At 43.1% G+C, this 27,825-nt stretch overlaps 2 protein-coding genes and 1 non-coding gene across 7 annotated transcripts; all 3 read right to left on the bottom strand.

Annotated features, from left to right (window-relative positions):
* Window positions 1–48: 48 nt before the first annotated feature.
* Window positions 49–12,930, bottom strand: oga (O-GlcNAcase). Of its 4 annotated transcripts, none has more exons than XM_033613281.2 (19): window positions 12,390–12,930; window positions 11,572–11,623; window positions 11,360–11,457; window positions 11,054–11,184; window positions 10,735–10,906; window positions 10,544–10,642; window positions 10,156–10,440; window positions 9,867–10,025; window positions 9,523–9,713; window positions 9,030–9,305; window positions 8,738–8,941; window positions 8,155–8,329; window positions 6,541–6,594; window positions 4,960–5,045; window positions 3,771–3,875; window positions 3,336–3,427; window positions 3,051–3,243; window positions 2,779–2,938; window positions 49–2,617 (listed from the first exon to the last, which is right to left on the bottom strand). In XM_033613281.2, exons 1-19 carry the CDS (start codon window positions 12,553–12,555, stop codon window positions 2,481–2,483), a joined length of 2,835 nt encoding a protein of 944 aa, XP_033469172.1. In that variant the 5' UTR covers window positions 12,556–12,930; the 3' UTR covers window positions 49–2,480. The 4 variants fall into 4 exon arrangements, with proteins under 4 accessions (XP_033469172.1, XP_033469173.1, XP_033469174.1 ...); XM_033613282.2 differs by having other exon boundaries at window positions 9,045–9,305; XM_033613283.2 differs by lacking the exon at window positions 6,541–6,594.
* Window positions 12,931–14,206: 1,276 nt separating this feature from the next.
* pprc1 (PPARG related coactivator 1) lies at window positions 14,207–25,115 on the bottom strand. 2 transcript variants are annotated; one of them, XM_033613280.2, is made up of 14 exons: window positions 24,962–25,115; window positions 22,094–22,189; window positions 21,817–21,966; window positions 21,544–21,624; window positions 19,441–21,445; window positions 18,982–19,035; window positions 17,950–18,010; window positions 17,609–17,676; window positions 16,609–17,311; window positions 16,314–16,514; window positions 16,096–16,174; window positions 15,888–16,009; window positions 15,430–15,581; window positions 14,207–14,676 (listed from the first exon to the last, which is right to left on the bottom strand). In XM_033613280.2, the coding sequence occupies exons 1-14, from the start codon at window positions 25,040–25,042 to the stop codon at window positions 14,576–14,578; spliced, it is 3,954 nt and encodes a 1,317-aa protein (XP_033469171.2). In that variant the 5' UTR covers window positions 25,043–25,115; the 3' UTR covers window positions 14,207–14,575. The 2 variants fall into 2 exon arrangements, with proteins under 2 accessions (XP_033469171.2, XP_078016941.1); XM_078160815.1 differs by lacking the exon at window positions 22,094–22,189 and having other exon boundaries at window positions 24,962–25,089.
* On the bottom strand, window positions 15,674–15,813 carry LOC117248830 (small nucleolar RNA SNORA50). The gene has a single exon (XR_004500942.1). It is a non-coding gene; the product is annotated as a small nucleolar RNA SNORA50 (small nucleolar RNA).
* Window positions 25,116–27,825: the final 2,710 nt, after the last annotated feature.

Here is a 27,825-nt window from a genome sequence, read left to right as displayed (position 1 = left end):
GACAAACTCACAAATATGATCTGTGCAACAAAAAAAGGACACAAAGCATCAAAGGAACTTATTATGATTTATTAGTTTTGAATCTTATGTATCTCACATACAAATTTTACACTGGTAAACTGTTACTTTTATGACCCCCTGCCCTCCCAACCCTATTCTCATATAATCAAAATGCACAATAGGAGCCCTTTCCCTCAGTCACGGCCCGTTTCTATCAAAACCTGTTGGCAGAAGAGAAAGCTGGAGCGTCGACCAACTGCAAAAGGAGCCATTTAAAATGAGTGAAAGCTCTGCTGTCGTTGTTCAGAAGACAAACAGCAGACCTGTTGCTGAAACAGGACAGGGCGTTGTGACAAGGCCAGCACTTTGTATTCCTTAAAGGACAACGGGAAGCTAGCCACAGTTTCAATAAAGATATACAAAATAATAACACTTTATGATCGACAGTGTTTACAGACTGTCTACGAACTACAGTATCATGCCCATAGAGGCGAGTGGCATGCTTCTTCCTCTATGTAGCATAAGATGAGGTTACTCTAATGACCGCCACAGCAAATCCAATACACCTCATGCACATTATGAATGTACACAGTATCAAAACATCACATTTGCAGGCAGCTACTGAAGAGCAACTGATGATCCTCGTGTAACCAACAGAACACTCCTATCTATTAGACCAAGTGCTTTTATTTTTATCAACTACACAGATTTACAAAAACAAATGGGAAATGCGGCAGAATATAAAACATTCAATGGACAGATAGGAAAAGGCCCGAGGAATTTCTGCTCCATCCCCCCACGGCTACAGCCTAACAGCGTGGGAGTCAGCACCGCTTTGGTGACGGAGGAGCGCTCACCAAGGCTCGACTGAGAAGACATTCACTTGAGAGTATGCGACGCAGGGAGGGATGCAAGCTGTCAGATGTAAACTGATTATTTTCTTTTACCAGTGATGAGCACAAGCTAGCTTTTTAGCACAGCTCACCTCCTGAACAGAGCCCAGATCAGCTGGTGCTTCACAAGTCAGGTTTGGAATTAGTGGTTAAGAGAAAACTGAGCAGCTTTATGACAGTGGGAGGGTTAATGCTTCCAAGTTTTAGTTTAACTCCGACGTCGATGCCAGTCAAATGTTACATTTTTCTACTCAATAGCAGATCAGAATATCAAGATTTGGTCCCACTGGGTACTGCTATCAGAAAATGTTGATTTGAGTGCATTAAGTAACTACTTAAATTAATTTGACATAACTTAACACGAGAGTTGGAACTTCCTCTGACAGTGATACCCCTGTCTGAAGTATAATGCATGGGGGTCTGGTAGGGCAAAATTAAGACGTGACTTTCAATGTCAGGATACATCTCTGAAAATCGAGCAACAACAAATCCAATGTCTTGAAATCACCATGTTCCTGCTGTATCTGACTAATACAGGTTAGACAGCCTTTACGCAGAAGACACTGGAGTCTAAATCCAAAGGCAATGAACCAAAAGGCAATAGCTCAAAGGGAAATAAGCAAAAAAACAAAAAACAGCTGAATTATGAAAAAAAAAGAAAAATGGCCACAAGCAGAGCGCTGAACAGGAACAAGCTGTGAACCATGTTTGTAAACTTGTGGAAGCTTTTATATTGCTCTCCAAATGTCTATTACTACTTGAATGGAAATTCAGGGGAACCTCCTTGTTGAGTTTTTAACAATCTCAACGAATATTATTCCCTGGCTGGTCTTATTGACGAGCCCCAAAAGCTACTTTTACACCCTTCATGTGTGCAGACTCAACATCTCACATCACTTTTTGATAGAAGCACGCCGCTTGAAAGGCCTCCTTTTCCAAGTCTACTGTGGTGCAACTGAAAATACCATGAAGTGACGATGAAAGGCAAACTCTCACATAGCACCTCGCATCCTGTATAAAGGTGTCCTACTTATGTCGACAGCTGCGTTGTTTCTCTTTCAAAGCTGGGAAAGCAGGATGTAGGGGTAGTAAGACACTAGCTGAGATACAGGCTGCCCTAATTTCACAATCTGCCTCCATTTCAGATACAGACACTTTGCGTCAGGGCATGCGGGCAATATCCATGTAATGGCTACTGGATTAAATCAGAAAAAAGGCTTATGGAGTTATTACTTCCTGCCTCTTGGAGGTATATGGGTAGTGGGACCCCACAAATCATTGCGGGAGTGCCACTCTTCCATGTTGGCTCATATCAACTGATTACAGATTGCTCTTCGGCCTTTTAGCTTCCAATCTGCTGAATCCGACAGAGCCATAACATCTAAGGGCAGCGCAGGAAATCTGTGTGTGCGACTGCTGTGCTTCTGTACACAAATCCTAAAAAGAGGTTTCCCGGGGATAGCCCAGATGGTAATGTAGTATAAAATCATCATGGAAGTTTTTTTTTTCCTCATTAAGGTAGCAAACTTGTTTATGCCACACGTTGACTTGCTCTCTCTCTGTCTGTTATCGGAGCAGGACGTTTCTTCATAGGCTGCGTCCCATAATGATGACATCTTTGGGAAAGCCCTCCATTTTGGCCACTTCGAAGCATCCCAGCTTACTATAGAAGTCCAACATTCTCTTATCAGTCTGACGAACCTTACAGAACGCACCCAGGGAGCCTGGAAGAAACAAGTAAAAAGACAGTATTACATTTGGTGGCAGGTTTAAAGATTTGTAGAATCAGAAGTAGACTCCATCTTACCAACACAGCTAATAGCCTTAACACTATAAGTAGTAGCAATGAACACTGCTGTCAGAGCTGAAGATGGCTGCCACCTACCGTTGGCCTTAAGAGAAGATAGAAGGCATCCCATCATGCTTTTGGCCACACTGGGGTCAGTGACCTTTGCGTGAATATCAACCTTGATGAGAGAGGGGAAGTTGGAGAGGAAAGAGTCGGGAAGACCCTCCTCCTCTTCGTGGAAACTCAGCATCATCTTCTACGGGGACGACAGACAGAGACGGTAAAGTAAAATATAACAACAGGAGACACAATCATGTGCCAGCTGATACAGATGTCATGATAGTAAGAGAGATGGATTAAGATCATACTTCAGCCTCTGTGAGGTCCTTCTCACAGTCAGGTTTGAGGTATTTCTCTTGCATGAAGGGAATCCAGTTCAACTTGCATTTCTTGACAAAGGGCTTGACGTCCACAGTTCCAAGAGCGTAACCGCAGATCCCTTCTTCGTCCTCCAGCACGAACCCATAGTCTGAACTCAGTGTCAGGAGACCTCCTACCAACCTGTGAACAAACAGGAAACATTTTGTCAGTCATGTTGATTTGCGCTGCAGGGGAACACTGCAGGTCAGGCTTTAGTCATCTCCATGTTTTACCTGTCTCCTATGAGGTCAGGATCATCATCAGAGACTGGTACGCCCTCCATTCCTTCGGAGTACATTTCTTTACAGATTTTATAAATTGCAGTCTGCAAAAGAGAAGACAGGTGCAGCTGTAGCGCGATCAATCATGACACTAGATATAAAAGCCAAAGCTAAGCCCAGACAATGCCACAAACAATGTCAATGTTACATATGTTTGCTGATGCGAAGAGTGTGTGAGCACAGCATTGTGGCACATTAAGTGCAAAGCATTCACAGCTTTAACTAGGCCAGTTCTGCTGGGAATAGCAACTGGCTAACATCATTCTGCAACATTTTGGTTCTGACATTATTTATGCTTACTAACTGTCAGTATTTAGGATGCAATACTTGAGTTTTGGTACAAAAATAAGGTGCACAAGGCCATGACTTAACACACAAACATCTTACCTCATCTTTGGGATAGTACGGCCTTATGGAATAGATTTTGGAGGTTGGCAATGAAGGTGGAGGCTGGTAGAAAAGATCGTTTGCCCCATCTATTGGCAACAATCTCTGTGGGTATCAAAAGAAACAGGTTCAGTTTCACTGAGACCAGGTGGTGTGCTGCTTTGGCTCACTGCCTCTCTGAGCATTTGCTGCAGTTGAGCCACTATCAAACCAAAAGGAACTACAGCGGAGAGCAAAGTGCTTCGGAATGACAAATATTGTTAAATAAAACCATATAAAGGTATAAACTGATATTCCTTGTTGATCTGACAGTGGACAACAAGAGCAAACATCACAACTTTGTCATTTTGCTAAAGGAACATAGCACAACAAGCACGTACATATTTGCTTTTCAAATATAATAAAACAAGGGTGGTGTTTTGGTCTGACTAAGGTTTTACTGGCTGAAGGAGATGCTCCTTTCCCTTTTGTAAGACATCGCAATATTTCGCTGCGCAGGACCCTCCTGTTGAGAAAAATAATGATGCTGGCGCAGAGAGGCAGGGAGAACTCCAGGAAAAAAACCAATGAGGCAAATTAAATGAGTTAACTTAGTAATTCAAAGGCATATTAGTTGCCATCATAAGGCTTGCAACTCTCCAAGAATGGAGATACTACTTGAGACTGGGTAAGTGTGTTTGATCATGGAGTTTTCCCATTGCAACATGCTTGCGTTCTCGCTGGCGCTGCGATGCTTGTGCGTGCGCTTGCAAAGGGTTGGCTTGGTAATTTGTGCGCTGTGCTTTCCTGCAAAGAAATGAGATGTCATGAAAATAAAAACCTAGCCATGCTCGCTTGCGCCGCATGCGCTAGGGAAAAGCAGCATCTCCTTGGGCAGTTGCTGAAAGAAATTCAAATTAATCATTTGGAAAATGCCATGCCAAACACTGGCTGTAACCTGTTTTTGTCAGGATGGGTTACAGGTCACCCATACTCCTCCCGCTGCCTGACAGTATCCCAAAATCAATACAAGGACATGGACTTCTTTGGAGACTATGTAACCTGGATGTTATGAAGTCCGACCCATTACAATCAGCACACCTTTGACAGACCAAAGCCCTTCATACCTACGCACATATTACCATTGTGGTCTTTGCTCACAACACTCTTTTTTTCCATTAGATTGCTGTAAATTCGGTGCATGAGATACCTGGAACTCTCCTGCTAGACCTCCCCTAAAGGCCCAGGGTTCTTGGTCTCCTCTAAGGAACTGTGCTGAGGACTGACTACGACACCCTGTTAGGAGCAGAGCCAAGCGGACATTGTTACCACAGGATGGGGCTCTCTGACACAGATGAAGGTAGTGGGGAGATGGGGAGGAAGGGGGTCATATGTATCTAATAGCATTATCCATATAAATAAATTAATCTTAATTTACTCATTAAAACATAAAAGGACCTAATTTGGAATGAACTATATTCAGAGGAAATACTTTATGATAAAATGGGGCTCGAGCAACTAAAGCTTACGTATTTGCAAGAAGAAATCAGGTCCAAATTTCTGTGTCAGTACAACAATGCCACACTGCTCCATGTAACATGGTATGCAGAGCTTTAGATAAAAGTTAATTCACGCAGTGAGGAATGCACGCTCTCCATAAAGTGATGAGAGATCAGAATTAAGTGCAGTTCAGCCCCCTTGGTGTTTCAGTGAGGGTACTCGCTTGAAAACTGACAGACATCATAAATATTACACTGACCATCAGAACGGAAACCCCATGCTGTCTATGGACTACAACAGTAAGCTTCAGCTGCCGTCACCCCACTCATCTCAGCACCCCGTGTGAAGTCACATTCTCATCTTATCTGCCTCGTCACATGACTGGGGAGCATGAGTCATCAAACCAGGAAGTCAGAGCGAGAGCTGGTGTGAATGTTCCCTGAGTTAAAGGGCCTTTCAGCTTACTAGTAAAAGCCACAATCAAACAGACCAAAGATGAAATGCGCCGTAGGGACAAGTCGCGTGTATCTAAAGCACACTCTTACAAGTGTGTATACTGTAGCATTCCCGCTAACAAAGTCTAACCCTGGTTGACAATAAGCCCTGTCATGTGACCAGACAAATGCAGCGCGCGGGAAGGACATCTAACACTGCTTTACATATGAACCTTACCCTGACACTTTTATACAATTCCTCTGTTGAACTGACGCAGCACAGCACGCAGATGCACCCACGGGAAGGAACTCTGAACTTGCTTGCCCAAATTAAAAACCACAAAACAGACAACAGAATGGTCTCTTGGTGGATGACTTCCACCTCAATTACCTGTTCAGACTGCATTGTCTTAACACAATCACAGTTAGGCAGAACACATGCAACTTTTGATCTTCCATAGTCAAGCCAATGTGTGTGTGAGCAGTTATAGCAGTTATCATAACTACACAATCAGTAATATCCCTGAGTGCAATGAAGATCCTGCCACGGTTAAGTTTCAAAGCCAAGTGTAAATTTCCTTGAGTAGGTGCATCGGGCTGGCCTGAGCCAGTTCTATAGGCCTACTAACAGAAACAAAAAAAACAAGTTAGAGAGATGCTGCCAAAGAGAGAAATTTGGGAGTTAACACTTAGGATTCAAAGCTAAATCGCTGCGCAAAATGTGACTTCATCCGGAGGGCTGCTTCCTTTCCTCCAAATCAATCTTTTAACATATATAAATCTAGTTTAAGAAAAAAAAATCCATAAATCCCTTTCAAACATTAACAAAACAAAAAAGGCGCTTGCACTGTGCATACATCGGCCACTGTCGATCCAATAGCAGTAGAAACTTGTACTGTGGATTCTTCCATCTGTACATAGTGAAGGGAGAAAACAGTAGAAAATAGTTATTAGTAAGTGTTCTCAGTACAATTACCAGGGAGGTTGCGACTAAGTGCCGGCTGCACAGCTTCTACTAAAGGGAAAGATTGGGGACTGATGTAAAAACCTGATAACAGCAGAAGTCAACAGTTAGGCACTTAATGACACTGCAGTTATTAAGAGGAATATTCAAAGATAACTATTTTCACAGAGCACTTGATTTCCTCTATGATGCTAGAGGGATTTTAATCATTTACTGATGCATTAAGTCAGTAGTGTGGATTTTTGATGTGACTTTGCCAGTGTGGGTATGCTGCCTGCTGTGTACTGTGGGCTAGAGTCCTCAGCTTTACCATGTAGGACAGAAACCTGTGAATGAAACTGGGTTACAGGGGGTAACCTACAGGCCATGCTGGTGCTTCAGACTATTCAAAAGTACACTCCAAAAAAGATGGAGATGTTATTACATGGACGAATGTCACTCAAACTGCATCACAGTGAATCATCTGAAAGAGCGAAAGAAAGGACGAGGGTAGAGGGAGAAAGAGGGAGAGAAAGAATATCCTCTTTTACAAAAGGTGATGGATCCCACAGTGATGCAGATTGAGCAAACAACTCAGAGGGTTCAAATCCACTGAGACTACCCAGTGAGGCAACAACTCAGAAGTTCCCGTCATATTTTCACATGGTTCATGTTAAAAACCAGCTGAAAATACAGAGACCAGTTCAGATATTTCTGACTCATTTTATGCACCAGAATGGCCTTCCACAGTCAGTCAGTCAACTTGCTCTCCAAGCTCGCGTGCGCGCTAGGGCATGGAGGAGGGGAGGGGGATGGGGACTTCCCCCTGGCTCCCATCCCCACAGACAAGAGAGATGGAAGCAAGTGTGTCTGTGTGGGAATGCAGCAGTGATGTTACTGGATACACAGCAAGCAGCAATAACCCTGCTGGGACGTTTGCCACAGAGACCCAGTTTAGATATCACTGAGATGGGGCAGCTTGTTATGGGATAAATAAGGAGGATGCTAGCGGTGCAAGCGGCATTCAGTCAGACGAGAAAAAAAAAAAGAGAAGACAATCATCAACATGTGTGAAACAAGAGAAATTAATAAGATCGTAACTACTGAGAGGTGATGCGACTAGCCTGATCAGTGCTAAACTTATGTATGATAAACTGCCATTAATTAAAAGTGGGGGTATTAGCCACTACTCAGATTCTTAGCCTGTCTACAGGTGGTGTCTAAGATCTCTAAGAGCCATACTTATCTATATCTTTGATTAGTCATATTACCATCTGTTAAGCAGACTGTGCAAGATGTGTGACATAATTATAAATGTGCCTCAAACTATACAGCTCTAGAGTATGACATAATCCATGCAGCTAACTTTTAAACTGCTTTTTCTTTATATTATCTGATTTTATAAATCTGTGTGCAAATGTGTTTCTGAGAAAAACAAAAGTCAGGATTACCAGACTTGATCAGACTACTGCTATGCTACTGTAATGCTCTCTAAGAGTAAGCGCTTCATGTGTCTCTTCATACGTACCGAGCCACTGGACAAAAGACTTGACCATAGAAATGATGCTCTTGATGTCCCAGATGTACGGATAGAGGTCGTACAGGATGGTGCGGTTAGCTGAGTTGGAAAGCCGGGTGAACATCTGGATGACGGAGCAGCACATCTCCTCGAACTTCTCCGCCCTTGCTTGCCATTCTGCCACCTGTATGCGACACAGTGATTGGAAATAAGACATAATAAATAAATAAGAAGGACAGCAATACACTGCTTTGGTTTATAATAGGCTTTTTGGCATAGTGGACATTTTCACACATCATTACTTTTATTATTTATACCTGTGCTTTTCTGTGATATGTCAAAATGTCTTTGATAAAGAGGCACATGGTTTAATAAGGTGAAGCTGTAGTTTAATACACATGACACAATGCTCTATGGTGCACTCCATCTCCTATCACACCACCCAATGGGCAGTAATGGTAATACACATCCACCATTTTGTTTTCAGCAACCTATACTATCACAGGCAAGTTCAGTTAATAATGAACTAGTTTTCTCAGCTAGGCCTCTGTCTCTCAACCATGTGTGTGTTTATTTTAATGCATTAACCCACCTTCTCAGTTTCCTTCCTCTTGCAGTTGACACTGACGACGCTGCTGTTGGCTCTCAGCCAGTTGAACTCCTTTAACATCTGCATGGCCTTGGGTCCATGTTCGTAAGGCAGGTAGAAGAGCTCCGCCAGCAAGCACAGGTCCTCAAGTGTGACGGGCTCTGCTGTGAACAGGGGCTTCTCGTTGGGCCCGGGCACAAACAAATCCTGAGGACACGAAACAGAAGCAATGTGACTTTGCAGGGAATTCTGATTTGTTTTTTGCCTTCAGCTGCGGATATAAAAGGAAACTCACGAATGTTTGCTGCACCTGCTTGAGCTGATCGTCTGTCTGCATAGGAGCGATATCACTACCAGGATCCTCCTGGATAGACTCTTCAGGGGACTTTGACTCTGTGAGACTCTCCTTGTCTGTATCCATGGGCTTCAGGTCCTCAGCCATCTTGTCGGCTAAGATAGGACCAACTTGCTTCTCCTCTGTGTCGGCTACTGCTTCTGGTTCTGGCTCATCCAGCTTCTCATCCACCATCTCCATGGGCTCCTCATCTGAATCCTTCTTCTCCACCTCCACCTGCACAGGAGCAGCATAAACATACTTGTAAAAAAATGCTGAAAAAATAAAGTAAAACAGAGGCTAAGCATATGATCAGAAAGAATCAGTCATCCTTAACCTTATAAATGACAATATGTTCACATCAAAGAGAGCTCATTATCTAAAAGAAACATGAGATAGTCACTTCGGTTATTTAAGTGCTTCTATTTTGTTCCATAGTAACAGTAAACTGCACCTCCTCTTCCTCCTGAGGCCTTTTTGCCATGGGGTGAGAGAGTGGATCCAGACAGAGAGGCGGCATGGCTGGAGACATGATGGGCTGCTGGAACACAGTTGTGACTGTTGTGGAAGAGCAGAGCGAGGGAGCAGCCATGGAAGACACGTCGATGGCTGTGCTTTTGGCACCGCTCTGAGGCACCTGTCGGCCTGAAAGACACAGTTAAGCCTTACTGCGTGTTTTTCAGTCACAGAATTATCATTTTCAGGCTCTCCATGCCAACGCTACGAGTGCATTCTGAGTATTACTGCTAGAAAATCCATTAGCATAGAGATATGATATGATAATGGGACTGCTCTCACTGTTGTATTGATGAGGCACAACAAAGTCCCCGAGCCATTCTGTGAGAGCCAGTTTCAGAGCGAGCTGTGGGCTGTAGAGCATGTCTGTCTCCAGTTCTTCATCACTGCCTTCATTCTCTAACTTGATTTGGATGGACACTGTGCTGTCCTCGCCATCCGCTGGTAAAACAAACAGAAATAAACAACATTAATGAACCACTCATGTTATGGTACCACTTGACACAATATAACCTCGTACAAAGACCTCATCAAAACATTAGAAATTAGGTAACCTTTGGATCACACTTACTCATGACCACATCCTTGCGCACCCCATTCATATTAGACTTGTACCAGGTGGCCAGAGTGTGGATTGCTACAAAGTTGGACTCAAACTCGCAGTTAGGGTTGGTGAGGACTCCCTTCAGCCTGGGGATGAGCTCTGTGGAGCGGCCCTTGTATGGACCGAGGAAAAGCCTCTTCTGGTCATAGTCATTGGCGTGAATGTTGTCCCAGATTACAGGGGCTCTTCTTAGGATTTTTGACACCTCCTCAATTGACTCCACTGAGATATCTTTGGACACCACCTTGGGGCCTGCAGAAAATTACACACATCACAATTATTAACTGTTTTATTTACTATTCTGACATGTATGCCTAACACCAGATGTTAGGCATACATGATGTGTTAGACTCACCTGTCCATAGCACTTCAATGCCCGGCAGTAGCTTCTCTCCTACTGTGTGGAGGTAGGGGGACTGAGCAACATTTGGGTAGCAGAATGTTCCACAGTACTCTGCATTTCAAAGCAAGAAAACAGATGAATAAATCAGTAAACGAAACAATTGCGTAAAATGTGCCAAGGATTCAGACACAAAATTCAAGTACCAGTGGGACAGAAGAGGAAGGTTTCGGGCTCTCCCAGGTACTGGTAGATTTCGTTGGTAATGGTAACCTGAGCGTGTGCAAATGAGCTGAACACCTCTTTGTCAGCAGGGCACATGTTGTGGTCAATATCATCAAAAAGTAAGGCAAATGACTTGCAGCCAAAGTGAGAAACCTGAGGGGAAAAGGAATGGATTTGAAATGGAAGCCATTAAAATTGTTACAAAATGACGCAGTGTAAGACTTGTGACACTTTTGAAGTTATGAGGATACGAAAAGTTTGAAGACACTGCTCATACTTCTGTCATACAAAATGTCATACCTGATCGAGTTTCCTCTTGAGTGCAGAAACCTCTTTCTGATTGGAAAAGGTGATGTCCAGTCCAGGGGAAATGGCATAGATGAACTCTATCCCATGCTCCTTAGCAGCACCAATTAAAGTCATGAGTTGCTCTAGGAGATGAAAGGAGTAAATCACTCAGTGAATGAACTATTGTGCTATGATTACATCTTTGAACCCATTTCTTCCATTTCACCCATGTTTAAAACTTTAACTTAAGATTAACAGGCATTACTCATTTTCCTTGCCCCAAGACAGCTAATCACAAGATCTGTCCTGAATAGTCACCTGCTTCTTCCACTGAGTACAGCTCTCTCCAGAACATTCTGTGTTTGTAGTCATCTTTGGGTGCATAAAGGTAAGTATTCAGCCCCCATTTCTGCTGCCTGTGAAATACCATGTTATACAAACTCAGTATGACAAATCAAATCATCAAACTGTTATAACATTTTTTATTTGATAGACATGCCTGCTCAGAAAATTCACACAGTGCATCATACCTTCTGAACAGCTCTTTCCTCTGTTCCATTGTCCATGGTCGACCATAAAAGCCTGTAACAGAAAACAAAACATTCAGTTTCTATGCACACTGCAGTGCTGATTTTAAACAACATTTTCCATGCATATTCAGCTGTGTGTCTGCTGCAACTAGTAATTTGCCCTAAGGTGTGGGCTGGGCTAAAAGTGCCATTAAACAAACATTGTTTGCTTCCTTAACCGTTAACAGTTTTTCCTGTACTTACCAATTATTCCTTTTGTCTACGAATTATCAAGGAAGTATAAAACAAGCCCTCTTAAGCTCATTTATGAGAAGTCAATACTGTGCTTTAATTTTCTTATTCAGTCTGATTAGAAGCCAAACTACAAATAATATTCAATTTATAATTGGGAGCTAACCACAACAAATGACTCTTCATCTTATTAAGATGCAACCCCACCAATGTGTGGTATACTTACTTGATAAATGATGATCAAAGGTAATCCTATTTCAATTTATTTGAATCATTGATGATCACCAATTAATAAGTACCCCCCCATACATATTTATTCAGCTATATGACGTGTGACAATGTTGATCTGCAATCGGCAAACATAATTATTTTGATGGGTTTAAGACCATTTCCAATCGATTCCCAGCAATTGATTTCCAGCTGTTATCCATTTACAACTGCCTTATATTTTCCAACTGACAACAACAACAACCTTTCCCCAGGAAGCACGATTGCTGCAGCATTGTGATGCCCTATTTATGGTTTCATGCAGATCACAACCGAATCAAATGTCAAATTTGATTGTTAAAGCTCAAATTCAATATTACCTTCCACGACACCACTGATGAATTTTCTGTGGCCGGTCGGTTCGGCTCCGATGCCGGACTCTTCAGCCGGGCCAGGGGCCTCGGCACAAGCCTCTCCGGAGACTGGGCTGGGGCTCGTCTCACTGTCCACTTGAGGCGTCTCCAGCGTTTTATCTTTCTGAACCATTGTTAGAAATTTCCCACGGTGTTAAGTCAGTAAATTCAGACAAATTGAGAAAAGGCTGAGCTATTTTTAACGCCGGTAATGTCTGTTTAGCAGACAAATTCGCCGACCAAAACCCGGAGGAAATAAATCGCGTCAGTGTCTGTCTAACGTTAGCTAGCGTACGGTATTAACGAGTCTAACAAAATTCACGAAATATTAGCAACTGCTTCTACGAGATGTAATCGAAATTACCATCGGCTGGTAAAGGATAACATTAATGCTGGTTAATATACAAAGAAAAACAAGCCGTTAGTTAGTTTTTGTCCGATCATTTTCTTCTCTTTATGGTAGATTTGCCCTGGTTTTCAGTCGGTTCTTCCTGTTTACACCGAGTGCGCATGCTCACAGGACTGGATTAAACCAGTTAGAACTAGATCTGCGTGACAAAACACCGCAAAGATGTCACCGAGGCAAAGAGATAGATGACACTTGTACTCCGCAGCGCCAAACATTTACAGGTAGCGAACATTATAAAGAGAAATATTACTTGTTTTTGTGACCATGCATTTGTCGCTAACGAGAAGTGTATTTATTTATTCATGTAATGACATTTGCAGTTGTACAAAACCTCTTGAATATAATTTATGCGTACAATACCACCAAAAAACAGTACTCGACCTGATTTATTTATGATTTCTGGGAGAAATTCTAACCTTAATTTTAATCCCTTTAAGTTTTTAAGAAGCAGAGTAAATAATTGTCACATATTCCCCAAACTTGCAGCACAAGTCGCTCTTTTCACTGCCTGCATTGAATATCTCTACAGCTTTCTACCATCTTGAGATTCCAGTCCATATAAGGAATGCCGCTGAGCTCCAACACCACATTGAAAGGGGAGGTGCTGCTCATCTGTTATGAGCTAAGCTTGTGTATCCTGCGTCAGCAAAACACACACGTTTTGTTCTAAATCACCAGCATATATCCAATTATACTCTGGCATGATTACCCAGAACTTCTAAAACAGCGAGTAACTCCCCAAAGGAAACTAAATGTGCATTGGTTAATGAAAGCCAGTGCACTCACTGTGAGAGGCCCTTTATTCTGTGTGTGCCTTTTTCACAGCAGACATCTTTAATTTGTCGTATTAGGACCATTACAGATGTTCCTAATAACACCAGAGATGGTTCTGGATCTGTTCTAGTTGAGTGTCCCAGTAAGCCATGACAGCGTGATGGTGAGCAAATTAGAGCTTTTTCAGATATTTTGACATGTCATGACAGGAAAACACAGGTTTCATTAATGGTATTAACAAGTGCATTCCTTTAAGGTGAGATAGTTTTAGGGGTCTGGTAATTTGCATGCTGGCTCACTGGATACTTAATCGAACAGCAGTTGTTAACAGAATTAGTTTCACCTTTCCTTTCTCTGCAGTCAGTAAGTTGTGAAAAGTGTCTACACAAGGACCCCGACACCAAAGCAGCAAACCTGAATTCACCCATTTTTTATTTTATTATTTACACCCATACTTTTCTTGGGACATGTCACAATGTCTTGAGTGAAAATGGTGTATCCCTCTGACAAATGAAGTCTCATTTCTGTATTTTAAGGAAGATGTGACTAAACAGTGACAAAAGGAATGCAGACTCGTGGAATAAAAAAAAACAATGCATTTCAGGTTCATATTTCTTTTAATTTAGGCTTGTACTACATTTCAATGTATTACAACCTCTCCCAGACATCAGGGAGCTCCATTCCACCTTTCCGTACCTTCCCCCTTTTAAAAATGATTCTCTCCATACAATTCAAATCTGATTATACATTTAAATAAAACTTTTTAAAAAATTATTTTACTTATTCCATTTTTTTTCTTTTCCTACTTTCATTACAAATCTTCACTTCAATAGAAGGTGTTAGCTTGCAGAAACAAAATAAAACAAACGAAACTAATGCAACAACTAAAATGTAAAGACAGTGTTGCAGGTGAGGAGCCAACCATTGGCTCTGAGGTAAGTGTCGACTGCTTCCTGCTGCGGGCCTCCTGTTACCTCTTCTGATTCTGCTTGGCCTGCTTCAATAAAGTGTCAAAGTCTAGTGCATGAAACTTGCCTTTCCCAGGCAATGGATCGTACTCTCTACTCGAATCTGAAAAGAGAAGGACAGATGGGGTCAGCATTGCGTTACAGAACATACTGCACTGGGTTGAACAATTTCAAAAGACTGATGCGACCCTCCACAGTTGTAGCATGGACTTTTAAAAAATGAGCAAGTCACGGGTCCAAATCCCACGTGCAAAATCCATCACATTTTTTTTGACAAGCCTCTCTTCAAAGATTCCTTTAATCTCCCTACATTGTCATCTTAAAAACAAACCTCAGGATCATCATTTAAAAACCCATCGTGTGCAGTTTGTGTGCCATGTAATATGTCATTAAAACAGGTCAGGTCAATAAAACCTCCACAGTCATAAAATCAATACAGAGGACGTGGCCTGCATCTCTTCAGTGGTTCCTACAACTGTGCTAACAAGCCATGAATTACACTTTGTGGTGACTTTTGTGTGAAACTTAAATACCTTTAGTCCAGTGTTCAATACTCTAATTCTAAACAGACTTTTAATGATTTAAACATGCAAAAAGCACATTAAAAGGACAGTGTGCTCAAAATTTGTCTCCCTCCTGCAGTGTGATTATCCCTCCAAATAGTTATTGGCTGTAGTTCACACAGTACAATGGCTCTCAGCTGCATTTAGCTTGTGGTGAGTGCACTGTATCAGGATGAAATGCAGCCAATATCTCTAATCTTCTGCAAACAACATCAATACTATTTGAACAGACCAACAGCACTCTGGGTGAGGGCTACAGGCACTTTTTGTTGTGTCCGCTGATTTATCCGTACCAAGGTCAGCATAGTTGGTCTTGCAGAATTGTCTCCTTCCACCAAAACACAGATCAAATGGCAGCTCATCTGGCTTGCGCAGCTTGCCTCCATTCTCGATGGCCGTGAAAGCATGCTTGGTGTCGTAATAAGTCACAAAGCCATAGTTGTCCCTGTGACAGATAAGAAAAACCATCAGTTTGTATTCATTTTAAGTTTTCCAGAGGTCAGGTGAAGGTCATAACAGGTCTTGTACATCGTTTTGAGCTGTGACTTGCTTTTAAAAGAGCAACCTGGAGGTGTTGCCAGGAGGCTCCAGTTATGAACAAGCCTGATTTTGCTTTAGCACTGTAGCTTGGCCTAAGAGGTCACATATGGGACCAAGAAGGTTCAAAGACAGTGCAGTTTGCTCAAAATACTCATAAACCTCATTAAAATGTCAACAGTAATCTCATTACAAAAGCCGTTTGTGTCCTTACCCATGGTCTCTAAAGTGCAGGGTGCAGTCCTCAATCTCGCCAAATATACAGAAGCGCTCTTTAAGTTCTTTCTGGGTCATCGTTCCTCGGATTCGACCAACGTAAACAACCCTGCGTTCCTCCTGAAAGAAGGAAGAAGCTGATCAGATGATTTATATTCACGATATTTTGCTTAGAGACCCACATACTCAGAGTAAAATCAACTTACAATGGCTTTCTCCTTGCGTCTCTTCACCTCTTCTGCATTCATCTTTGCACCGTGACCATAGCGGGACACACTTAAGGGACTGAGAAAGACAGATTGAAGCCTTTAGTGTTTTTTTAAATACTTTTGGTTAAGTATTTGTTATGCACAACTGAAACAGCTATAATAGGCCCGTCTATATAATGACCACCACCCAGATGAGCATGATTCATATACTGCACCTGCGCAATCTGCTTCTACTCCATTGTGCTCTTCTCTGGGGGGATCTAGACCGTGACCTGGAGCAACTCCAAGAGCCAGAACGAGAAGAGGAATACGAATACCTCCTCCTCCTGGGAGGGGAGCGGGACACCGAGGGAGAGGAACGTGAGGAGGAACGGGATGAGGAGCTGGAGCTACTCTCAGAGTGATGGTGGCGATACCTAGAGAGGAAAAGGAAGGAGTGCCAGTGATGAACAAGGGAAATCATAACTCCCAAAAGTGGTAATCAAAAAGCAGCAAGAACTCAAGTCTCACCTTTTCTTAGATGGAGAGCGTGATCTAGACCGAGATCTAGAGGAATGGGAGTCTGACTCTGAACCACTCGACATAGGGCTGGGAGAACGATGGGATCTCCTTTTTCTAGACCGGCCTCCAGACCTCTCTTTGGGACTGGATCTGGGGCTGGGTGAGCGGTAAGCAGCATGTCGACGATAGGACCTCTCAAAGTGCCCTCTCCTGGGGCTTCCTTCTTTATCAGTGGCATCAGTCTCCTGTCGAGCAGGTGAAGCATCGGGAGTCTCCAGAACAGAGCTTCTCTCTGTGCCATCAGTCCTGTGATCCAGAGGGAACTCCTCTGCTTTGATTGTAACTGCAGCATTTGTAGTAGACTGGGCAGATGGGGGTGTCTGCGTAGTGGTTGTAGCAGGTTGCTTGATGGGTTTAATAGTGATAAAAGATGGTTGTTTGACATTCCAGCGCTTGCCTTGCTCGTCATTGGAAGTGCCTTTGTTGGGGAGGCAATAGTCATGGTCCATGCATGCCACCTCGGGGGCGACGTCGGGAGCAGCAGGAGTGGGTTTGCTGCGGCCCCTGACTGAGGGCAGAGGCCGGGCCTCTATCTGGATAACCCTGGAGGGGCTCGACTTTGAGGACTCAGCGGCCTTGCTCTTCCCCAGCAGGGCCACGGGGGCCAGGGGTTTCCACATCTGGTGGGGAGGAGTGGCTGGAGGAGTCAGAGCTGAAGCAGAGGGAAAGAGTGCACCACGGTTAAACCCATGAGCAGTTCGTCATCTGTGGCAAGGTGGCAAATTTTTGATAATGATGTAGTACATCAGATGACCCTGTCTACTGACTGTGCTGTTTTATTGCTGGAAGCACTGAGCTCACAGAAGTCATTTAAGGACAGAGTAAAATGAGAACCCTTCTAATTTGCACATTTATAAAAGATTAAAATCTTTTCAAAAAGTCTCTTGCTATTTCAGTGATTTCACTTAATGGACTCCATCTTCAGGCCAAAGTCAAAATGCTGAGTTACCTGCAGTGCTTGAGAGGTCATTGGCTCTCACACGTTCCACAACTGTTTTCTCTGGAGCCAACTCAACACTGTAAACGGAGCACAGAGTCTGTTAGCATATCACAGTCAATGTCGCTGCCACCTCTTGGTTAGAGTGCAGCCAAGTCTAGCAAAAAAAGAGAAGAGCCAGGTTGCACAAATTTAGACCAGGAGACCATCACTGTGGTCACACAAAAGAGGGGTTTGCGGTAGGTCTTGGCAAAAGTTGTGTATGTGTCATCTCCACATACACAAACAGGTTTCGATCAAACCATGACTCCATCACCCACACAGAGCAGCTCTACGGCTGTAGGGTAACTCACCTAGAGTTTCCTACAGCTGCTGCTCTACCAAAGACCTCCGGCACACAGTGCTTCTCTTTGGCTGAAGAGAGAAGGAAATAAGTGCATCAGCACAAAGTATAACACAATAAACAGAGCAGCACACACCAATTCAACATTGTATAGATAAAGATTCCACAGCATGTCAGGTGTAAATGTAGTGTATCCTGTGTTTTGCCCTCGTAATACTTGTACACAGTGCATTTCCCATGGGAGTTGAGCAAAGGGTCAGCAGCTACATTACTAATAACTGCACAGTGTGACAATTCAATAAAAAAAAGACCAGGGACATGAGCAATGGCACATACAGAGTCCAACCCCTTGTTAGGGTTGGGGCTTGTACATCCGCCCAAACAAAGACAGCAGGGCGAGAGTTAAATGGATTTGCGGACAGGGCAGAATTCCAGCAGCTGAGCAGACAAGAGCACAAAGCAGCTTCTCTGCCCCCCGCAGCACCCATCTCTTAAAGGGGAATGTTTCAGTAGAAAACCCTGCCATTTTGAACAGTCGGACGTCCTCCGCAATCTTTGAAAGTCAAACACCCTTCTCTCGGAGGATCAGATAAGCTTTCAGCCCGATAATAGCTTTGTTCCATAGGTCACTTTTGCTGGACTATAAACTCAGAGGTGGCTCTTGTATGTGCCGTTTGGCCGGAAATATGTGAGAATGGTCATCTAACTTCACTGACGACACAATTGGGCATTTTCTATCCCTTGAAGTCTTTCAGTCGAAGTCCTTCTATCCTTTAACCCACTACTGCAAACCAAAGATAGTGCTGCAATGTTGTCTGCCACTTCCCGCCATTGCGAAACCAGGAAAACTGACACTCTGACTACATTTAGCGTGGTACTAAACTATGTGACACACTGAGCTACTGGCCAGTACTACAGCCCTTATGCCAGAATGTAGGTGTGACTTAAAAAACTTTGGGAGTGTGTCATCTTGTCAAACAGGAAGTGGAGAGCATTCCTTTCATACACAGTAGACATAGAAGATTCAGTGGTTATGGATTACCTTGGGTTTCCTCAAACTGCTCCAGCAAGCTGGTCAGATCAGCAGCTTCAATACCTACAGGAAAGACAGAAACAGACAGGTGCAGGATGATTATAGAGAATGGTCTTGTAGTTAGAGAGCCGTGCAAATGACACTGCGTATTATTTTACTGCACTAACAGCAAACATTGCTTTTCCTACATCATTTCTGACATGGGGTTCCTGCACATCAGCCAATCAGTGGGGCAGATTAAGTATGGGCTAGAGTTGCAGAGCAGCAGAGATGAGACACTGACAAGGCAATTTTCTGACAAGCTTTGTAGATAAGTACCAGCTGCTAGTATGTCACTCAATCCATTGTTTAGATATGCATTTGTTCACAAGAGAAAGCTAAAATGTCTTCAATCAATAGGAAATAAAATGGTCATAGTCAGCATTTCACGAACAAAACTAAAAGTCTTGCAATCAACTGTCAGCTCACCTATCTCACTGGTGAAGGCCTCGATCAGCTCCTGCGTGGGGCTCTTCACTGCTGTAGTGGACTTCTCCTTAGTTTCAAGTACAATAGGTTTGGCCTTTAGACTCTGGGAGTCTGAGGGATGGATAGCCACAGAAGAACAAAGCTGGGTACAACTAGGTGAGGGTCTGGTGGACTTGCTATCAGATATGATCGGGCTATTTAGGGACACAGGAGCAGCAACCACAGGCACCTTCTGGTAAACAACAGTGGTCTTCTGGGGAGCACTGGGAGCAGACACAGTAGCAGCGGTGGGTTTGATCGCCTCTGTAGTGGTTTTAGGACAGGCTTTAGTGAGCTCCCCAGACTTAGGAGATACAGGCTGAGATTGGGGCCTTTCATCGACTGCACCCTCTACTCCTGCAGGAGAGGATTTCCCATCTGCTGGCGACACGCACTGAGGGGCAGATTTTAAAGAGGCAGGAGACCCAGAGCTCTGAGGTACACAAGGTACTGCAGGTGGAGCTGAGGGCTTTTCGGGTAGAGATGGTTTGGAGGCTTCGGGTGTTTGCTGGGGTTTAGGAACATTACTAGCAGCTGAAACCTTGTTGGATGAGGCAACCATGTAGGCCGGTGGGACCAAAAGCGCCTCAGGGGTGGGTGGTGCACACAGCCCCCTTGGCTGCCAGGCAGGTCTGACCTCCTCCGCTGCCTGGGGGTTAGGGCGTCGAGGATCCTTGGGGCGGGGGTCAGGCAGGCAGGGAATGGGGGGCAGCTCTTTGGGGAGCTCTGGGAGGCTGGGCCACTTGGTGCTGTTGTCGTCTTGTTTTTCCACCGGAGCGGGCTTCTTCTGCTGTCTGAGCCGCCGGTACTCTGCTAGACTGAGTGATTTGGGCTTCGGCTCTGCGGGGGCTGCAGCGGGGGGGGCTTCATCAACAGGTGGTGTCATCTGGGGTGCTGCGGGACTAGGAGCAGCTGCAGGGCTCTCTGAAGACACCGGGGGCAAAACAGCAGAGGGAGCTGCTGATGAGTCTTCCAGCTTCTCTGGCTGTCTGGGCATTTCATCAGGCTGTCGGGAGCTCACAGTTGTAAGAGAACAGCTCGGCTGATTCTCCTCTGGGCTAACATTTAAGGGCACTGTTTCCTGTTTGGGTGACACAGATGTGGCAGCTTGCACATTGATTTCAGGCAACAGTGCTGTAGTGGTGATTTCTGTTTGTGTTTCAGTTTGGCATGGGTTTAGTTTCTTAGGTTTCACAGAGGAAGAAGCTGAGGGTGAGGCAACAGGAACCTTTGGGACTTTGTGTTTCTTCTCCTCTTTGACCGACCTCTCAGGCTTCTTGGGAGATTCCTCCACCATCTTTCGTATTGTGCCACTTCTGAGGACCCTCCCCTCCACAGGTTCAGGTTGGCACTGTTCCTTGCTTTTCTTTTTCTTTTTCCTCCTTGAGGGGCTTTTCTCTTTTATCTCCTCCTTCTGTCTATCAATGATCATCTCATCTTTCACACCTGAACTTAGGTCTGGTGTCACAGGGGCTGCAACCTTCACTGGAGCCTCGATGACCGTCTCATCTTCATCGTCAACCACTATATGCTCTGAGCAATCAGACGCTGCATCCTCTGCTTCGTCTGAAACTCTCTGCTCATTCTCTAAAGACTGCTCTTCAAGTGGCAGAGAGACTGAGAGATCCATGTCTGGGATGGCCAGGATGGGTTCTCCATTTTCACCCTGGTCCACAACTTCAAGTAAGATGCCTCCTTCGGGCAACATCTGTTCCCCCTCGTCATTCTCCATACAGATGGCCATACAGTATGGGTGCATGTGCCTGACCAAGTCCCCCAGGCTGACCGAGACACCGTCTTCCACCTTTTCCTCAAAGGTGATGGGAATCGGGAGGGTCAGACCTTCCCAGTGTAGGTCACTGTCAGGAGATGAGTCATGACTCACTGGGCTCAGAGTGAGGGAGCCATCTTCCTCTTCCTCCCCATCGCTTCTCTGGAGAGAGTCTGCCAGCATCCTGGGGAGGCTCTGAGTGCAGAGAGGGAGACAGATATCCCAACAGGTTCAGAAATGTGTCTGCAGTTCAAGTTCAAACATACACGTTGCTTGTGAGCGAGAAAAGCTACCTTTCCAGTCGATGAGGCTCTTGTGCTACACAGTGTGTCTTTTTCTGGAGGGGAACGGGACAGACACAGCAGTCTCCTGAGCTAGAGAGGGAAAAGATAAAAGCATAATTATGAACACTTTTAGATTTGTAGACTCTGTAACATAAATAATAGCATATGTTTAGAACCACAGGGGTCAGCAAGTTGCCCTTTCGCCCCCTTTCACTCTCTCTGCCCCGAGAACAAGAATCTGTGAGACACTTTGAGAGTTATGTATGACAGCTGGGCACTAACCGGAGAGTGTTCCCTGCCCTTCTGACCTGACAGCAGGTCTGAGTCGGGCAGGGTGTCAAACGGGGACAGGGTCTCATCGTCCACATTGTCGAGGATCTCCGTCAGGGCAGTCAACAGCGTGGCTTCACTCTCCTCGTCTAAACCTTTAGTCTAAATAAAACACGTGGAAATTAGGTCAACAGGGAGCATTAACAAACAACTATACAACACTTAAACACCACAGATCTCTCTTGTGCTACTGTAACACTTAAATCCAACCATGCAGAACATGTCTTGCCTCTGTTATTGGCGCGTCCTCAAAGATAGAAAGAATAGAGGGGTCTAAGCAGCTTTGAAGGGCCTCCAGAGTTTCTGCAGAGCTCAGCCCATCAGTCTAGAGGGGGAAAAACACACTTCAGATTTTTTCTGGCACGAGTGAAAACTAAAACTAAAAATCTGTGAGCAGCCATGCACAAGTACATAATTATGACCACTAACATTTTAATTACACTACAAAGTGGAGACAAACACTTGTTACTGAAAACAAATGTTTACACCATCAGAGTGCCCAAATGAAAAGAACTAAATAAACCCACTTCTGATGGTGTTATTGGAACAATTTAAAATGGCTCACTTAATATGAAATTAAGCAATTTTTGGAAGTTTGACATGTTGTTATGACAGAAACATTTTATTAAAACTGTAATGTGTTTTTTGAAGGTTTGTAGATGTGGGTGTAATTAGGGGTCTGGGACTTCAGTCAGATCTGTTCCACAGGAACGGGGGAGCTGTATATCCATTATAAGTGGAGTGGAATGAGCTCTCCGTCAACAAGTAAACTGTGAAACAAAACCAGTGTCGTACAGTGTAAATCTGTTCACACAGAGTTAACTTTCGGTTTCAAACCGACCAAAGCGTTTTCAGAGAAAATGTTGTTAAACAAGTTCAAGTCTGAGCTCACATAAGGCATGTGAAAATGAGAGTCAGAAAAGGAAACCTCGGCAGGCAAGAGAGGACACATTTGTTTCAGCTTGAGGAGGAGGAAAACAAAATATTTTCCTTTAAAAGGAAATATTCCAGAACATTGGCACAAACATGTATTGAAGATGCAGGACTTTAATTTACGCTTACATTATCAATACAGGTCAAAAACTCAATATAAAGTTCATATTTTAACAAATAATCTGTCCAAATACAACAAAATTCAATGGGCAAGAATTGTAAGTCTGAAATAGTTACTTATATTTTTTTAATTTATTTATTTTTGCAATAGCAGCTTATATAATAAAACATAAATCACTATGAGCACAGAATAAATTCCCCTGCTGTTCAGATTTTTTCAATATTTAACAACTTCAGACATTTTGAGAGCGATAAAGTGCCATGAAATATATGTCAGGGGGAGACTTAGGAAAAAAACAAAAACAGAAAGTGTCTTTTGTTGAAAATACCTCCACAAAAAAACAACAACACATTTTTCCAAGGATGAAGAGAATAAGTAATATTTTCCATAACATTAATATGATTCACTATATCTAGCCACTCCTCTACTGTGGGGGGTTCAGGAGGCAACCAGCACCTTGTGATGGTTTTCTTGCCAGCAGATATCAAAATACCAAACATATATTTGTCAGAACGCCACCTTAAAATCAGTGTGTCCTAAAAATAATGTGGAAACCTGCAAAGTCAGATCAGTGTTAAGTATCATTCTTGGTGCTTAATGAAATCCTGTTTAGAAAGGCCTAATCACTGGATATCCTCAGAATATGTGTCAGTGATTGGCTTTCTGAAACCAAAACATTTTAAAAACAAGTTTACAAAAATGAAGATGAAACTCATCTGAAATGTGCAAGCTCCATGTGACTGCAGGCTCACTTAGTGTGTAACAACTCTTCAAACTTAAATCATATACATAACTACACTCAGTCCAGCACACATGTATCCCTATACGAGTAAATATACCTGATAACATTATGCACTTTGATCTAAAAAACACAGCAGTCTCTTACAGTGACCCACGTGTTGCTGTCTACATATGCACACACAGTGCGCAGACATATTTGATCCTCGCCTCACCCCGTCCAAAGGGAGGCTGCCTCGCCCACGTGTTCCACTACAACAAACACGAGCAGGGCCCTCATGTCTGCTCCTGACTTATATTTCAATTTATTTTAAATCATAGGTAACATTTCAGTAAGTACTTTATATTTAATGGTTTAAAAAACACCAAGCATGTATTTATAAACTGTTTGGACGTGTGTGTAGAGATTGAATTGACGGGGTCTGCTGCGCATGTGTGAAGGACGCCAACATGTGATCCACCACGATTCAACCACATGTGGATATACACACACAGGTTTTTGAATGAAAACCGGCTTTGCTGCTGCAGTCTCACAATGAATAACCACACAGGCGTTTGGGTCTGTACCCACTGCAGCCACTGTCTAAATATAAAAGAGCTTCATCACTGTGTGCATCATCAGAGTTGATGACACATTACTGCAACGTGCTGGCATGGAGCCTATAATATAAACTACACCATGGCAGAGTTAACACACAGCACCTTAACCACTATCAAGCTATAAAAATCAGTATACACCAATGCTGCAGTATGATGGAGCTAGCAGACTAGCATTTTGCAGTGTGTTACCACGTGTGTGTCAATCAATGGATGAGCAGTACACAGAGTGCTTTTGCACATTGATGGAGCTTAAACGCGTTTTTCTGCTACTGATTACACACAGGGTGCACAAGCCAGGCTGATTACCTGTAAAAATACACAGCTGTCACTTCATTTGTTCAAAGCACTGTACGTATAATAAGGGAGGACACCTGCGTCGTTCACTAACCGGCCGGCAAAGCTACTGACTCACAAGCTAGCATTAACATACAGCTATAAAACACCACCATATTTATAATTAAATGACATGTATAATTCAATAAATACACCACCAAAGAAATATCTAATTGCAACCACCACAAAACGTGACTACTTGCTAAAATAAGTTTTACTAGTGATACTACGGTGCCATCCACGTGTCACTTTTCCATGCGCAGTGTACAGCTCGTACACACAACACGCTCTGTCCCGCTCCTAAAAACACACACCTAACTCGTAACAGTGGTGTTACATGATAGGAAATAAAATAAATGACATATTCTTTACCTCGTCTAGTGTATCCATGGGGAAAAACTCCATATTGCACGCAGTTAAAGTCTCCTCGCCTGCTCCCCACCGCGCCGCCATCTTGCAAGTCCACTCCCTGCCCCGTCTCGTTTCCGAATGAAAAGTAATGAATCGCACAGCAGAGGAACGAGCACGCCGGCCGGAGACACGTGGTCCAACATTCCCGGCAAAATGACGCAAAGTGACGCCCGCGGGGTCAGGGGGTACCATCACGTGAGCACGTCTCTTTGAATTTCAATTGAAGACAACTATAAGTTAATGATTGTTTGTTGTAGCTGTTGCTGCAAAGTGAAGAGGCCCAAAATGTACACCAATATAGACTGTTTTATTTTTGTTTATTAATTTAGTCAACAACAACAGGATGCAAACTATCCAGTAACATGCAGGTGGGTTAGTTACAGTATGAGATTAATCAAAATGCCACATATTTCTTGGCTGCAGCTTCTCAAATGTGATGATTTGCTGATTTTCTCTGTTTCATATTGTCATAATTTGAGGTTGTATACCGTTAGTTGGACAAAACACGTTTGAAGACGTCCTTTAACCTAATCAGTAAAAAAAACCCACTAAATAGAGTAATTGATTATGAAAATATTTGCTACTTGCAGCCCTAATCTGAATTCAAGTCATGTTAAGTACACCATCTAATGCTGAAGGTTGGTGGGCATGTCATATTACACTCTGTGCAACTAATCTGTCATATGCAGAAATAGGCCTTCTATAACATCCATTTAGCGTAGTCTAGGTGTGGATTATATGCAGCATTTAATATTGTTTGTAGCATATGATATTTTGCATGTAAGTTTTTGAGAAACTAATCATGGGATCGTTATGGTTGTTCTGTAACAATACACTGAGTGATCAGAACAATAGAAACAACTAATGCAAAGCAACACTCCCTCCTTCAATTGCTAAATATTTGTTGAGACTTGTTTGCATGGGTGGACTATGAGGTAGTGGGCCCCTGGGCACAGACATGCAAAGGGTCCCATCACCTCTCCTACACAGGAGCAAGACAAACAGACTTTGTGGTGTTTTTGCGTCTCTTAAGAGCCTTTCCCACAGCATGAAAAACCCACTTACACCTGCTGACATTTGGCTTTTTAATGCAATGGGAATGGTTTTAATTGGCATTCACACCCAGGTCAAATGACTCTGCAGCAGTCGTGGGTATTTATCATGTCCGGCCTCAATCGGCATTGATGGGAACACAACAACTGGGTGAATGTCCTTAACTGGCAAGATTATGCGCTGTCACAAAACACTGTTTGTCTTTACCTATGCAGTGCTCAAACATCATTAAATTAGTCTGCACTGAGTTTGAAAGAGAGACTAAGTAAGAGATAAAAATAAGTAATCACCTAAAGTTTTCTTTTCTCCATGCTGTTGTCTCATAGTGCTGTCAACTGTTTACCTGTGCTCCAGCATGTCCGTGAAGTCAACGTGACACACACACAGAAAGGTATGCTCATCTGCTGCAGGGCCGTGTACACAGCTCTTGTCCACTGGCAGTGGGAAAGAAGCCTATAGCCTATTTTAAGCGTATTTACCTCTTTTTTTTTTTAAACCCAAAGTACACGTGCTAATTTTGGTCGAAACGGGTACCAGTAGTTTTTATGAATTATTTTGTAGGTGTGTGTCTCCCAGTGGCCATTTTTTGTGCCTTTGAATTGTGGGTGTTTTTTTGTCTTTTTGTGTCTCTTTGTAGTTATACTGAGTCTCTACCTGGTCAATACGTTTGGTCAAATTTGAGATTTGACAGTATACCAATGAAGGCCAGGGGGGCTCCTGGCACTTTAGGCCCCTGGGCTAGTGCCTGGTGGGCCTGTTAAGTAATCCATCCATGCTTATTTGGTTATCTGTATGTTGACTTAACTCTGGTGTAGGTGTAGAAAACCTGTGATATTTGGTAGGTATGACAAAAAGAAAAAATATGATGCACTGTGTAAACACTACTCCCTAGTAATACTATTATAGCCTGTGCTGTTGTGTTACTTTTTAATGCACAGGCTGTGTTTTCTTTATATCTACATGTCGTGCTTTAGTACACATTCTAGTAAGTAACTTGTGTAAATTCTACAAAGAAGTTTAGAGGAAGTTATATATTTTGAGATCAGGTTAATTGGCCATGCCTATCTGTAGTTCCTTAGTTCTTTTCCATCTGTCTGGCATCTCTGCTCCCACAGTTTTAGACTAATTGCTCGTACTTTCAATGACCATGAAAACAAGGAAGAAAGGAGGGCTCTTCAGGTCTGGAGGGCTCTGGTGTTGTTATTTGGATGAGACAAAAACATTTGTGTGGAGATTGTTTTCCCTTTTAATTGGGGTGTATTTCGTGCCAGACCTTCGTTAACTTTTTAGCAATACTTTTGCACATACGTTTGGGTTACACACAGTGACAGTCATGGAATTTAAAATATGTTTGCACTATTTTTGTCTCACATTATGTTCTGCTGTCTGTGTATCACTCTCTGCATTGTGTCAAAATTATACGATGGGTGAGTTTGACGGAGCTCTTGCATTAAATTTGTGTACATCAGGAGGTTAAATGACACCACACAATTGAATCCTACTTATTTTTTCTCGTCTAAAAATACCAGGTCATACTCAAACAGGACTATTTTTAAGAAATAACACATTAATCTTCTTGAGAATGATAAGTTCAATTAATAAGAAGTAAAAGCTGACTCTGTGTGTGTCTCTTTTTTTTTTTAGCACTTACCATTATGTTGTAATTGTCACTTGTGACTGCAGTGGGCACTGTTCAGCAAGAGTCATATAGGATATTCTGCTTATGGAAACATACTTTGATTGTGAACGATGCTGATTTTTCTATTCTTGGT

This window comes from Epinephelus lanceolatus, chromosome 17 (genome assembly GCF_041903045.1).
Source record: "Epinephelus lanceolatus isolate andai-2023 chromosome 17, ASM4190304v1, whole genome shotgun sequence".
Classification (NCBI taxonomy): domain Eukaryota; kingdom Metazoa; phylum Chordata; class Actinopteri; order Perciformes; family Serranidae; genus Epinephelus; species Epinephelus lanceolatus.
The sequence above is the reverse complement of the archived record's forward strand: the minus strand, read 5'-3'. Positions and strand labels throughout refer to the sequence as shown.